Source organism: Mesocricetus auratus, unplaced genomic scaffold, assembly GCF_017639785.1.
Source record: "Mesocricetus auratus isolate SY011 unplaced genomic scaffold, BCM_Maur_2.0 Super-Scaffold_4256, whole genome shotgun sequence".
Classification (NCBI taxonomy): Eukaryota; Metazoa; Chordata; class Mammalia; order Rodentia; family Cricetidae; genus Mesocricetus; species Mesocricetus auratus.
In genome coordinates this window covers 64,368,130-64,383,001 of record NW_024429182.1, presented here as the reverse complement: position 1 = coordinate 64,383,001, position 14,872 = coordinate 64,368,130, and the positions used below count along the sequence as shown (strand labels likewise).

The following is a 14,872-nucleotide window of genomic DNA, read 5'->3' as shown; positions in this document are numbered from 1 at the left end:
GTCTCATCCTTGTGACATCTCTATGGCCAGTGAGACCACTTAGGGGGTGGGGCTGAGTTAATGTTTGCTGCCAAGGTGGAAGTCTTCATAACTGGCATTTAGATGTACAAGCTCTAAATGCTACACACACACACACACACACACACACACAATGTACCAGGTGTAGTTGTGCCCCCCCAGTCCCTTCTTCTCTCAGCTTCAAGGTTCATCCACATTGTTGCTTATGTTAGGCTATCTTTTTTAAGGCTCTATAATATTCTTCTGTGGATGTGCCAGAGTTTATGCATTCATCTGTCAGTGAGCATTTGGGTTGTGTCCACCTTGTGGCTGTGTGACTACTGATATAATGAACATGTCATCGCGTGTTCACACAAATGCCTGTCATCTCCTTGCTTTCTGTACTCTGCATATACTGGAGGCTAGATTTTCTGTAGTGTATGAAATTCTAGGTCTGAGGTTTAAGCCATTATCAAACTAATCTACAGTAGCTGAGTCATCTGATACACCAAACAACAAGAGTACAAGGATATAGTTTCTAAATCTTCACCAAAACTTGTTATTATTTGGGTTTTCTTATTTCATATCATGGCATTTCTATGTATGTGCAGCTTTATACATTTTAAGAGCATTACATGAAAAAGAGATATTTTGATTTTTTGTTTCACAAATCTCTTGAAGCCTGATTGCCCTGGAATTGTTTTGTTATATGATAAGATCCCTCTGAACACTAAGGGAGGGACACTATTGGTCAATCGTGATTTCTTCATCCAGAATATAAGTAATGTCCATAGTCTCCCTTTGACTTTTATTTTAAAAAGAAAAAGTGGAAAAGAGTTTAAATTTTGGATGATTTCATTTGAGGCCTTAGAAACCAAGAGGGCACAGAATTCAAAACACCCCAGAATGCTATAACACAAAACCCAGTTTGGTCTGTAGAAGTTCTATTGATTTTTTTCCCCTGTAAGCTTTTACAGCAAATTGGATTTTACGAGCTTCAAGTCATACAGAGGAAAATAATTTGTTCCCCAGAGAGAGACTCTATGCCCACACCATGTCATCGCCCCTAATAACTATATTAAAAGATGAATTTTAAAGCAGCTCATGGTAAAGTTGAAAGAAGGAGTCTGTTTTCTGGCAACTTCATTAAATCAAAGAGCAAAGGGGGAAAACATATTCAGAACATTACCTGTTACTTTGCTCTCATTTGCAATTGTTTTGCTATCTTCCCATCGGTAATTGAGAGCTTTACAGTTAGCCTTGTTCTCGTTTTGCTCATTAGGTTATTCGGTGTGAGTTTCTGCAGAAATTCTATCCAGGCAGAGCAGGGTTTCTCCTGGGAGGAGTCCCAGGGCTTGCTGGCTGAGTTACATCACAGGTGTACAGCCATAGACAAGCATGTCTCTGGTGCCTAAGTTACCAGTAAGATTGGCTGGTCAGCCCTGGCCAGCCTGCTCCTTGGCTCTGCTTCATGGTTCTGAAGATGAGATCGGTGATGACCTTACCAGCTGGAAGGCTGGGCATGATGCAGGTTGCCTGGAGCCTGCAGAGTTTGCAGTTGATACTCAGTCAGGAGCAACTTCCTTAAAGGTTCACCTCTGTCTTTCCTCCAACACACCTGCAGAGTATCCAAAGATGAGCCTGTGCCTTCTCCTATTAAGCTGCTACACAGAGTACTTATTTTCTTTGAAATGTACAAAGATAAGAGAGCAACCTCACTCATCATCCCCAGCTCTGACAATAGGCACCACCTTTACTGCAAGGGCTGATGCCTTCAGAGTGATGAGCAAAGTGATCAAATGTTCCCTGCTGCTGGTAAAGCTCGGACCTGTACAGGACACACGTAACACAATGTTTGAGAAAGGGCTGAAGGTTCACTTTGAACAACTGGAGGTGTGTCTGGGAAAGCTCCCTCTCTCTCTTCCAGAGTCTGGGCCCTTTAGAAATAACAGATTCCAAAATGTACCCATGGTGACTCAAACTGTGGGGCACAGTTTCTGGGTCCTATGGCAATTGTTGCAATCTTGAATGGGCTTAGGAATCTGCTCGCCAGAGATATTTTGAACATATGGAACAAAAAGGCCTACAAAGACCATTTCAGGCCCTAAGTCTATGACTTCCCTCCGTATATTAAGCACCTCCTATGCTGGACAGAGCTGCACAGAATAGCTTTTTATTTCCTTCCATTTAGAATCACAGCTGCAGCTCAGCTACAAATAGACGGAGAAATAGGGGCCAAATCCTATTCTATGAGAAGGCTTTATCTGCTCAGTGTCAGGGATGACTGAGAGTGGTGTATTCTCTCACCTCCCAACCCACAATTTCCAGCAATCCCAGTGCAAACAAGGGTCTCAGCTATCACTCTCATCCATCAAGTAGCCTCTTTGATACAAAGAATATTTTATTACCCCCCCAACCATCACTACCACCACCACCAAACACAGGATGGTTAGATTGCATTTTGCATGTTTGAGACAGCCATTCTAAATCAGAAATGCTCCCAGTGTCTATAGTGACTATGCTTTCACCTAGAGACAGCCTTCCCACACATGCTCACCCCCTCCTCTTCCACAAACAACACATTTGCCACCCAAACATATACCAACATCATTTTGTCATTAACTCCAGGAAGTCAAAGATTAGTGGTGAACATTTCCAAAGCTGGTCCTGGGTGCATGGTAGCAAGCCCTAAAGAAGCTGCCATCTCCATGAGGAATTCATAGAGAATATGGAAACACCCTTGTTCTGAAAGTTCACCTGCACACAGGCCTTTTGCGGTAGATGGACAGAAACGGATAGCAAGTGTCTCAAGCCTTGGGTTTAGGCTCAAATTCAGCAGAACAAAGTTTTCTGTCAGTGCCTCCTGTGCAGGCTGGGTGCTTTGAATATGGGGGTACTTGTGTGCCCCTCCTTTACTGGAGTACAAGAGAGGCAGCAGCTGTGTGCTATAAATGGAAGCAGATACAGCTCATGAGTTGATTCATCTTGCTAAGATTTCTTGAGTTTGTTCACATGAAATTCAATTGTGTACTTATTATCCCTCTTGCTAATAAATATGCTGGTTCCGATTGGTATTCTATCTTATTAGGAAAATCAGTTTTTAATCAGTATCTTTATTTAATTATAAATTATTAAGAGGAAGTCTCTTAGCTTGATTGCATTGAAGACTGACTAACTTCCAGTCTGGGTACCAGGGACAGAATGGCTCCTGCTCCCTCGCCCACCCACTAGCCGCAATGGCTCTAGGGGTCTCTGCTGCTGAGAGAATGAAAATGTCTCATGTGACGATTTTAAAGGTCAGCATCATTGCTACAGAAGTGAAGTGTTGGCATGGATGTCTTGTGACAGTAGTGTCGGCAGAGAAACGATTATTTTTGGTTTTAAGGGAGAGTAAATTTAGTTTTCCTTTCCAAGTAAGACTATCCATCAGGACTGTAGATCACCTATAATTGGATTGTTATGTTTGGGGTAGACTTCTCAATTGCCTATAAATACAATCTTCTCAGCTGATAAATGGGCTCTGGCATGACCTTTTGCTACCAGAACAAGGTATATGTGAACACATTCAAATCATATCTGTCCCCAAACTCCAGTGAGAAACACTAGTGTTGAGTCTGTTCTGGGACAATTGAGTAACAAGACTCCTTCCACCCCCACCAAGTAACAAAATGCCAGCATGTGGAGAGCTCCACCCTGGGTATGGTTCCCTCAAGACCCAAACAGTTCTTAGTTAAACATTTCTGTGTCTGGGGGTAACCTGCCTGCTGGTGAGTTTAACCAGTCACTCAGATCTGGGGACAAAGCAGGTGCAGCCAGCCTGCTGTCATTTCCTCCTGCTGTGCATCTCTGGCTCTCAACTGTTCCCACCCAAATCAGGAATGCCAACCTGTGCTTTTCAGATTCCATTCTTGGCTGAAGGGATCAGGATTCATGGAGATAAAGTCACGGAGGCGCTGAGGCCATTCCACGAGCGCATGGAAGCCTGCTTCAAGCAGCTGAAGGAAAAGGTGGAAAAGCAATATGGTGTCAGGACCATGGTAAGTGGACAGGTCCCAGAAGAGGAGTGTCCCATTGGAGCAGAGGGGCAGAGGCCTCTGTAACGCCTGCTAGGAAATGGGGTGTTAGGGACCTCAGCCCATTTTATGAGATTTGTCAATTACCAAACACCTTGTTCGTCTTCTCTGAGTAGTCTGCTATTGAGGGTGATGCAGACCAGGGAGGAATGAAAGGGAGGAAAAAAATATCTAGAGTGTGACAGGCAGCAAAGAAGAAATCCTGAACACCACAAAGAGCAGCTGAAGAAAGGCATTTGTCAAGGTTGAGGCAAAGCCTGCATCTCCAAACCCAAGGCCAGTGCTTTGTCATGGACCCAGCAGGACAGAAGAAAATCATCCTGGGCTCTAGTCTGCAAGCCAACAGCTGAGCCTGGCAGCCCAGTGGGAGCCACTTCAGGTAAACAGCCCAGGATGTGGGGTGCTTCACCCTCTGCACTGGAGGACCCTTCTGCAAGTCAGAATGAGTCAGAATCCTTTAGCAGTGCTTACTAGCTTGTAGCCCACAGCTTGTCACAATCAGGGTTGAGAGACAAAGAGTTGGTGTGTCAGAAGGCAACTCCTCCTGAGTTCCGTGCCGCTGTGATGTTTTCTAAGAATTAACCAGTTGTTTGGGCTCCAACTTTTTAAACTCCGTGCAAAGCTTCCTATTTTATCAGTCATTTAATGCATCTTTCACAATGAAAGAAGCCTATTGGTCTTGCCTGGCACTTTTTACATCCTTCCTCTGCTATGTAATATCCCTGAGAATGCTTGCAGTCGCCGGGCGTTGGTGGCGCACGCCTTTAATCCCAGCACTTGGGAGGCAGAGGCAGGCGGATCTCTGTGAGTTCGAGGCCAGCCTGGTCTACAGAGTGAGTTCCAGGACAGCCTCCAAAACAATACAGAGAAACCCTGTCATGAAAAACAAAAAAAAAAAAAAAAAAAAAAAAAAAAGAATGCTTGCAGTCAGGTACAGGTCAAAATAGAAAGCTGAAAGCTAGGGCAGGAAGGTGGCAGTAGTGGGGGGGGGGGAGGGGACATTTATGAAGGTTGTGGGTGTCTTTTCGACAGGTTTCCCTGATACCTTGGCACCCATCCTTGACTCAAGACAAGCAATTTTGGCATCACCTTCTCCAAATGCTTCTCTTGGTGAGGGCAACCAGATATCCCAGTCATGGCCAGTAAGGCCTACAGAGTGTGATCTGGAGACAGAATTCAGGGAGCATTTGCACCTTCCTGAGTCCTCCTCCATCCTGGGGTCCAGAATGAGGCTCTGCAGCCAGTCTTTCTGGGTAGACAATGGCACAGGCTACATCCTGTCCTTCTATGAGGAATGTGGTCATAGGAATGTAGTCATAAAGGTAGTCTGGGAGGTGCCTGTCTTGTCTTACTTACTTTGGAAACCAACAAGCATCTCAGAATACTTTGAAGAGCAATATTATATCATCCTCTTTCCAAAAGGATAGGTTTTAAAATAAAAAACCCACAGAAAGGACATAAGCCATTTTGTCAATGTTTCTGAGCCAGCCTAAGCCCCAGAAAGGGACGCTGTGGACACTCTCTGACTACATAATGTACAGGCCTCTCCTGCTTGCTCCTCTGTGTCTATTTTGTTGATTCTGGGGATCTAAGGAGGCACTGCTTCCTGGATGGACACAGATCAGACTCCCAGAGCCTCAGAGGATGGAAACAACAAGCAATGACCTCTACTTTTGCTGCCCAGAGCACTCAAGGGCATCTTTTTTCACCTTCACACACATGAAACCCTTTTCTGTTTATTGTCCCTCTTGTTCTCTTTCTAAAGTCTGGTGAGGGCCAGGACGCCTTGCTTGGCTCTGTCTACTCGCTTTCCTCCACCCATCTCCTCACTTGAAACAAACCACCATTCAGGCCAACTGCTGTTTAGGCCTCAAGGTAGCCCCTACTGATTGTTTCCTGTGAGTTGCCTTCCATCCCACAACCCAGTACATCAGTGCTCCATCTGACAGCTTCAGAATCCAGTCTTCTGTCTCTCACACTGGCCGTAATGACATCCAGGGCAGTGCTGGGCCACTTTACCTAGTGGGAGACTCAAACCAGGCCCCTGCTCCAGGACTGCTTCCCATGGCCCCAAACCTGGCCCCCTCCAGGGACAACATGATGCTTGAGTCTGAGTCCACAGGTGCCATTTAAGTAAACCAAAATGCACCTACATCGCTCCCTTTATGAAGTGACCTTCTGTCCATGACTCAGTGGGCAGTCAACACCCATGGTCGTGGTTGGAAAGAAAACTTCAGCCAGAATTCGAAGTTCAGAGAAATAGGGCAGGCCCAGAGAGTCACTCTGTCCAGATACCAAGGCAACAGGACAAGGGCAACAGAAGCTGCCACCAGCCTTGTGCCAAGCCTTATAGCTCTCCCCTGCATTCATCCTCACACTGGAGCCACAGTGGGAGAGGGTTCTCTGCATGTCCACAGTGGGAGATGGTTCTCTGCGTGTCCCCAGTGGGAGAGGGTTCTCTGCATGTCATGAAAGAGGCTTGTAGAGGTTCCATGTTGTACACACCATCACACAATTGTTGCTGGAGACAAACATCTAGCCTGCTCTAACCTCCTACTCCTCATCTGTTTGTCCCTGTGACTGGAACATTCAGATAGCAAAGCATTCCTGTTACCATCGCCTTGAACTACCTATTGGTCCTGGGTGAGATTCTGGTTGCTTTAGATGGAACAGATGAAAGACCTCTTAGTTCTAGAATTCTGAAGCTCTACTTAGTGAAGAAGTGCTGAGACAAATGGTCCAGAAGAGGCCACAGCTCCTCTCAGTGAGTGCCCTTCAAGTACAGTCTCCAATAAGGGCTCCTGTCCATCCTTGGCCAGATCCTACCCGCTGACATCTTCCTCTTATACATCCCATGGCATGTGCACATCCCAACCAGGACTTAAGCTTACCTTGCCAGCCCTTGCTGGTTGACAGTAGGAGGCTTGAGCTGCCTCCCTGACCTTTGCACCTTCTGACCTCCAGTGGTCTCCTTCTGTGGACCCATTCCTGAACCCCCATGTCTTCTGTAAAGACCACAGACATAGCACCCCACATGCTGGGTGTTCTCAGGAATGGGCACACAGTGCCACAGCACCTCCCCACCCACATACCAAGTAGGTCAAGTTAAGCTTATTCCCAGCTGTTGTCTTGGTCTCATCTCCCCAGCTGCTCCTTCACCTGCCCAGGTGGTAGTGAAACACAAGGCAGCAGACCCCTAACTTATGGAAGTCAGCAGAGCCTGAAGTTTACTTGCCTTCCTTTCTTCCTCCACCTATATGCCAAATGGACAGTAATGGAGCCAAGCTTGAAACGCTTTCAGGGAAATCGGGAAGGCTGCCCCCTGCCCAGCTAGAAAGATGTTGAGAGACATAAGCACCTTTCCCAACTGATCCTCTACCTCCAGCCGTGTGTAAGAATGGCCTGAGACAGTGTAGATTTGGGAAGGCCAAAGATATGATCAGGTCTCATTCAAAACACAAATCCTCAGAAATTCCAGAGACTAGATAGCATCCCAGGCGATTTTGGGTGGTGATGAGCAGGTCAGAATGGACCTAGATAGAACTCTACTCTGAAATATATGCAAATAGCAAGGACAAGCAGCTGCATCTCTGGGTCTAGCCCAAGGCAGAGGGAAGACCGTACAGATGAACATATCATTCTGCATACCAGCAGTGCTTCAGAAAGGATTAGAAGATGTGGTGTAGACTTCATGTCTCCAGATGTCATAGAGGAAACATTTCCACGTGTGGGGAGAATCTACATGGCACCCTACCCCTTGAAGCTTCCTCCTGGTGGCTGACTATTCATACTGGATATCCATGGAGATGCCCACTGCAACCCCAGATGTTGATTGCTTTGAGCCAGTGGCTAGCACTGTACCAGGACTGACCTCCTGTTTTGTAAAGTTTATTAACAGCAGGATAATTTCAACAGAGGCCCTAAAGAATATGTAATTAACACCTTGCTACCTCCATGGGCTGGAACTGTGATATAGATCAACTGCCCTGTAGGCAGTTGGCTGTGTGACATGCCAGCATCCTGGGGTGGGTTGGGGAGGCTGATGCTAAAGGCATGGGTGAGGAGGGGTGGGGGGGTGACACACAGAAATGTGATTTCTGCCAGCCCAAGGAAAACGTTTGTGAAACAGCTGTGGTCCAGATGTGTCAACATCTGGCTCCAGGCTCAGGCACACTGGTGTTTCCCACCTAATTAGATGTAGATACAGACTGTATCCCGTTGGCATTGGTTTTTGGTAATGTACAACAAGGTGTCAAAGAGAGACTTGAAAATTCCATCTTGTGACTGTTTTCTTGGAATGTGTTATTGGTCCTCTTCTGGGAGAGGGGAGACTCCTTAGCCTAACTCAGGCTTCTGTTCAACCCCATCACTCACCAGCAAAGATCTACCTCGAATGTGAGCAGGTCCCCTCTGTAGTGAAGACTTTAAACCAATATAGTTCTGTAAGCCTGGACATCTGGCTCAGGTGTTAATGTGCAGTTGAACAAAGGTCATATAAAGATCTTACACATTCCTTAGTCACACTCTAGACACACTCTGCATTAAACTTCCTGGTGAGTAACATCACTGTAGGACAGGTTGGTATGTCTTGGAGAAGAAAATTATACATAAAAAGGCCAGGAAGGCTCTCTCTGGAATCCTTTTCAGTTGGCTCAGGACTCAAGAGATGTTGAAGTTGTCTTTACTTTTCCTCTCAGCAACAAAGGAACTGGTTTATGACATGTAGGTGCATGTGGTCTTGATCCCATGCTGCTGAGGCTGCTGCAGCATAGGAATCTGGCCACAGTGGCCCAGGTGTTAACACATTTTCTTTCTCTCAGCCCTCAGGTCTAGATGACAGGAGAGGCAGCCGTCCACGCTCCATGGTGCGGTCCTTCACCATGCCATCATCCTCCCGGCCTCTGTCGGTGGCTTCCGTCTCTTCCCTCTCCTCTGACAGCACCCCTTCCAGGCCAGGCTCTGATGGGTGAGTGGGCTTAGCAGCTGGGGACTCCAGATAGGGAAGACTGGGCATGGGGTCATGGGGTACTAGCAGTACCCAGGGTTGCTTAGCATCCCTGAACATGCTGTTTTGGAAACTGAGATTCCCCAAGACACTTTACTTGTGGTACCCAATATGGCAATGGAGGCTTGTGTAATTGTGGAGTATCTTTCTTTGGGTAGTATTGCCAGAAAGCTGTCTGCCAAACCTTAAAACTCCAGCTCCACTAAACATACCAATGTCACAGCCAGGCTTATATGACTGGCTAACGAGAGAGAGAGAGAGAGAGAGAGAGAGAGAGAGAGAGAGAGAGAGAGAGAGAGAGAGAGAGAGAGAGAGAGAGAGACAGAGAGAGAGAGACAGAGACAGAGAGACAGAGACAGAGACAGAGACAGAGACAGAGACAGACAGACAGACAGACAGACAGACAGACACAGAAACAGAGAGAGACACAGAGACAGAGAGACATAACGTGAGCACACAAGATTGTTTATTTCTGTTTGCTACTTAAAAAAAAGATATGTTTTTATTTTATGTATATAAGCATTTGCCCACACATGTGTATGTCCACCACATACATGCCTCATACCAGAAGAGGGCATCAGATCCCCTGGAACAGGAGTAGTAGATGGCAGTAAGCCACTATGTGTGGATGCTGGATTTGAACACACACACACACACACACACACACACACACACACACACACACAAAACAGATCAATACAGGATAATAATGTAAGAAAACCATCTTTAACTCTTTCATCCTACAAAACTAAACCTCACATCATCAAACCACACCTTGCATCCCTCTCGTTCAGAGCCCCACAGCCACCCTTCTGTCTGCCACTGAGTGTATTGTCCAGTCCAGCACCCATAACAGAAGATGCAGGTTGCCTTCATTCTGAAAAGCCATCTTGAAGACCCCCTCATAGGAACTAAAAGTGGTCATGAACCTGCCATTTTACAAGCTAAGTAACACTCACACACCCTCATTGTGGCTGGGATATTAGCTCAGTCTATTACAAAGACCACCTTGTTGTTTGTATTTTCCTGTTGTTTTTGAGTGCCAATCCATGCAAAATGTCTACTTATGCAAAAAGAAAGAAAAATATCAATGTGGTTTTCAGATCAGAAAAGAACTTCTAAACATTCAGTTTTGCTTAGTTTGTCCTAGCCCAGTTGACAATTCAATCACTATTAAATCTGGAGACTCCTGGTCTCTGTGGTATTTAGTTATAGCCGCCCAGAAAATATCAGGGACAGCTTATCTCTAAACACCCTTTCTTGCCAGCATTTGACATGCCTGGTGGAGAACTGCAAAATCTACCCACGTTCTTTTCTTAACAGTAATTTTTATCAGTGTCTGATATTTAGGCCAAACCCATATGGAAATTCTCCACTTAGAGGTATTTAAATCACGTGTGCCTGTCACCTAGAACAAGATAGCTAAAGAAATTTAATGCAGCTCCCTTCAAGAGAATCCCCAGGCTAGTTAGGAAAGGGGTTTTATATTCCTGAGAACACAGGGGTTAGGTGGAAATTGATGGAGAGGTTTTAGATGGAGTGGTGTATTACAGTCAGCTCACCCAGGAGGCGTTTGTTCAACCTTTAACTGGAAAGTGTCTCTATTAGAGGCCAGAGTTGTGTTCATTCTTGGGTTGCCATGCTTTGCTGTCTGACTAATATGGACAAAATGAGGCTCAATCTCAAATGGCATAGATTACAAAATAAAGTTCATCCTTGCTGCAGTAGCCCCTCCTAAGGCAAAGAATCCTTGGAGTTCCTTGAATATTCACAAGGACAGACCCTCCTGCTATGGCCCAAAGGGGCCACAAATCCTCCTTTTGCCTACTTAAATTGTCTCAAGTTCAGCAAAACCTGGAATAAAGTGATATCGTTTTTATTGTTGCTTCTAATATTTTAGGCAGAATACTTTATGCCTCATGAATGTTGGTTTGTTGATACATAAATATAGACAATAGATTATAGGTAGACAATAGATTAGATAGATAGATAGATAGATAGATAGATAGATAGATAGATAGATAGATGATCAGAATGTATTTGCATAATTTAGTTCTCTGTTACTGTGGTAAAATACCCTGACAAAAGTGACTTAGGAAAGTAGGGTTATGTTGGCTCATAGTTCTAGAAAGATAGAGGCCATTATGGAGAGGAAGGTGTGACAACAGGTAGGAAAGGCATGACAGCCACAGCAGGAAACTGATCACATTGCACTCAGGAAGGTGAGAGAGAGAACAGGAAGTAGGTAGTATGGTCAAGGCCATAATCTGTCAAAGCTTGGCCCCAGTGGCATACTTCCTCCATCTAGACTCCACCTCTTAAAGGTTCCATAACCTCTGCAAACAGCACCACCTACTGGAAACCAAGTATTTAAATACATGAGCCTATGGGGGACTTTTCTCAGTCAACCTCCACAGCCTTCATGGCCAAAATCAAGAACTGATGTACATATCATCAAACATTTTTAATGCTTTCATTTAATTTTTATTTTGGGATATTTGGGGCATGCCGAATGTGAACAGGATAGTATCATAGGGTGTCTTAACCCAGCAGCCAACCTTAACATTATAAACTCCCTTCCCATCTTGTTTCTATCTGTATCCAACCTACTCCCAACATCATCTTTATTCTGTAGCAAGCCTTAAGCTTTGATCATGTAATCCATTCGTTTTTAGATGTGAGTTTCTAAATGATGAGAAGTCCCCTTTAGAAAACAAGGCTGTGTACTTTAACACCACATAAAATATTGACATAAATTCCTAATCACCACAGCATTGGTATCAATTTCTCATTTTATTTACATCATATTTTTATGTTACTATTTTATCTTTGTGTGTGTGTGTGTGTGTGTGTGTGTGTGTGTGTGTGTATGCACGTGTACACTTACATGTATGAATACAAGCATGCACAGGCCTTGGCATGCACATAGCAGAGGACCACTTAACATGTTGGTCCTCATCTTCCATCAGGTCTAAGACAGGGTCTCTTCTGCTTGTTCGTCACTGTATGCACCAGGCTAGCTGTCCCTGCTGTTCTGGGTATTCTCTGTCTGCTCCCATCTGATTGTTGGAGTGCTGGGATTACAGCTGGGCAGCGCCACCCACATCTTCACAGGGACGCTGTGGATGGGAGCTCAGGTCCTCACAGATGCCAAAGAGCTGTATGCACAGCACCATCTCCTTGGCCCTACCTCACTTTTTTTATAGTTTGTTTGAAACTAGACTAAGTGAAGCCCTCACCTTGCCCTTGGCTGATATTATCTCCTTAAGTCTCTCGATCCACTTTTTAAAAACTGTCATTTTTCTTGTAATTCGTTGAAAACTCCAGATTGCTTACCTTTCCGTGTCTGTGCTGAGTGGATTGTATTGATTTTGTGCCCTATGGTGTGGGTGCTGTCTGATGTGTGTCTGCTCTCCCTACCAACAACATATTGGGAGTTGACTCTAGAGGTCTGGTGTAATTTGGGTTTGATTTGGGGCCAGCTAACCTCATAGGCAGCTCTAGGTCCTTCCCTTCGGAGGCACATCTGAGCTGATTTTCTCTCTTGGTGATGTTAATGGCCATTGGTAATCAATGCTCAGATTCAACACCATTACAGTTTAAGTAGCATGTACACCTCATCAGTGAATCCATCACACAGCTGTGTTAGCTTGGGAGCAGCAACAGGTGTGCATCAGGGTTTTTTGCACTCTGTGGTCTTTATCTCCAGTAGATATCATATGTGCATTCATGTACGTGTGTGCTTGGTGGGTGCACATGTGTGTGGTGTGCATGTATGTCCATGCCTGCATCTTGTATGTATGCTCGTATACAGGGAGGCTGAAGGACCTAATCAAGGGTTGTTCCTCAGGATCTCTCTACATTGCTTTATAAGACAGGGTTTCTTATTGGCCTCTAGCTCACTAATTCAGCTAGACTGGCTGGGGAGCAAACCCAGAAACAAGCTCATACCACCACATTTGGGTTTTTCACGTGTGTTTTGAGGATCAAGCTTAGGTCTTTGTGCTTGCAATGCAAGCAGTTAACCGACTGACTCTCCAGCCCAGGGCTTTGTTGTGACATCATCCCTGATGGGTCACAGTGCATCTAATGTCCCTGCCACCTCTCTCTCTGAAGCATTCCTTTCCTGTGGAAGTCTGTGGCTACCAGAGAGCCTGGTGCATGACACCTGATTTCACACATCTCAGCTGGATGAAGAGCGGTAGCTGTCCTGTTAAGACATTGATTCAGATGCCTGTTTCTTCTAGCTTTGCTCTAGAGCCTCTGCTGCCGAAGAAGATGCACTCCAGGTCCCAGGACAAGCTGGACAGGGACGATCCAGATAAGGAGAAGAAGGACAAGAAGAAGGAGAAAAGGAACAGCAAACACCAAGAGATATTTGATAAGGAATTCAAGCCTGCTGACAGCTCCCTGCAGCAGTCTGAGGCTGTGATCCTTTCTGAAACGGTAATTTAACTGGGAGTGAGGGGGGGGAGCTCTGCACAGGTGCCTGGGACCCACCTTAGCTCTGCATCTAACCAAGGGGATTGTCAGTTGGATTTTATTGAATTTTCAGGAAAAAAAAATAGCAACTTGAAAGCCCTAAGTCTTCTCATCTCTAACTGCAAATAGCCCAACAGTCAGAGATGCAGAGCTAAGCTGTCTCTTCTCCCAGAATGCATGCTATCTTGGCCTTTATCCTCTTTCAGAGGGGCTGGATTCATCAGTTCCCTGCAGGACCCTCATGTGCCTGGGTTCCTTATAGCTCTATTAGACTTGGTGCCCTCCGATGTCCTAGCACCACAAAGAACAGAAGCATACTTCTTTCATAAATCATTGCTCAAGGGCAGCAAATGTCCCCTCTACCCACTCCTGACTGGCATTCTTAAACCATATTCACTTGCCTGAGGGTTTTAATCTGCTCAGTGTGGGGCTGGAGAGATGGCCCCATACTTGATGATCTCAGTTGGATCCCCAGAATATGCACAAGAGAAGAAAACTGACTCCCACAAGTTGCCCTGTGACCTCAATGCATTTGCCACGCGCGCGCGCGCACACACACACACACACGCACACACACACACACATTCATGCATATACAAAATAAGAAAGGTAAATGTAATTCCATTTTGGCTATGATAAAGGGCATTTCACCAAAATTCTGAACCAGGCATACTTCTTAACAAGTCACATGAAAACATGTCAGAGGGAACATTCCAGCACTAACAACAGTCATATGCTGCCTGCTTGACTCAAGGTGGGAGGCCGATATGGATGTCAGAGCTGTGGCATGACTCAGGAAGTCCATTGACTCTCTGGCTTGTGGACATGTGCTCTCACTGGAGCTGGGCTCTGGTGGCCAAGGGCATCGGGCCCAGGAAGCACTGGTCAAGGCTGGCTTTAATTGCTTGGGCACTGGGCCTCAGGCAATACATGAGAGGTACTGGTAAGCCACTCTGCGTTTTCTGCCCACTGTTCCAGAAAGCTGCTTCCAAATACCCTCACAAGCCAAGATCTCCTCTCTGGTCCCACAGTACCCTAACTGGTTGGCTCAGTTTCCTTCATTGACATATTTACTCGGGGTCAGGCATTTGTTCAAGCTCTGTTTTAAGGTATGAAAACTGGGTCTCAGGAAAGTAGTGCCAAGTAGCCAAAAGGACCACAGTTGAACTGTGAGGGAGCAAATCCAAGGACACAGCCCATGCTGAGCCATCATCATAGTACAATTTCCGACCTTGTCAATGATGACCGTCTTCCTGGACAGGGCCAGGTGCAACACCATGTGGGCCTCTCAGATCGCAGAAACTACACAAGGTCA

At 45.6% G+C, this 14,872-nt stretch overlaps 1 protein-coding gene across 2 annotated transcripts in view; it reads left to right on the top strand.

The window, feature by feature from the left end:
* Dock1 (dedicator of cytokinesis 1) overlaps positions 1 to 14,872 on the top strand; it is a 495,662-nt gene that overhangs the window by 471,702 nt on the left and 9,088 nt on the right. For both annotated transcript variants that reach the window (XM_040752573.1, XM_040752578.1), the window contains exons 47-49: positions 3,897 to 4,034; positions 8,891 to 9,036; positions 13,323 to 13,521. In XM_040752573.1, coding sequence (XP_040608507.1) covers positions 3,897 to 4,034; positions 8,891 to 9,036; positions 13,323 to 13,521 — 483 coding nt within the window. The remainder of the gene's footprint in view (positions 1 to 3,896; positions 4,035 to 8,890; positions 9,037 to 13,322; positions 13,522 to 14,872) is intronic.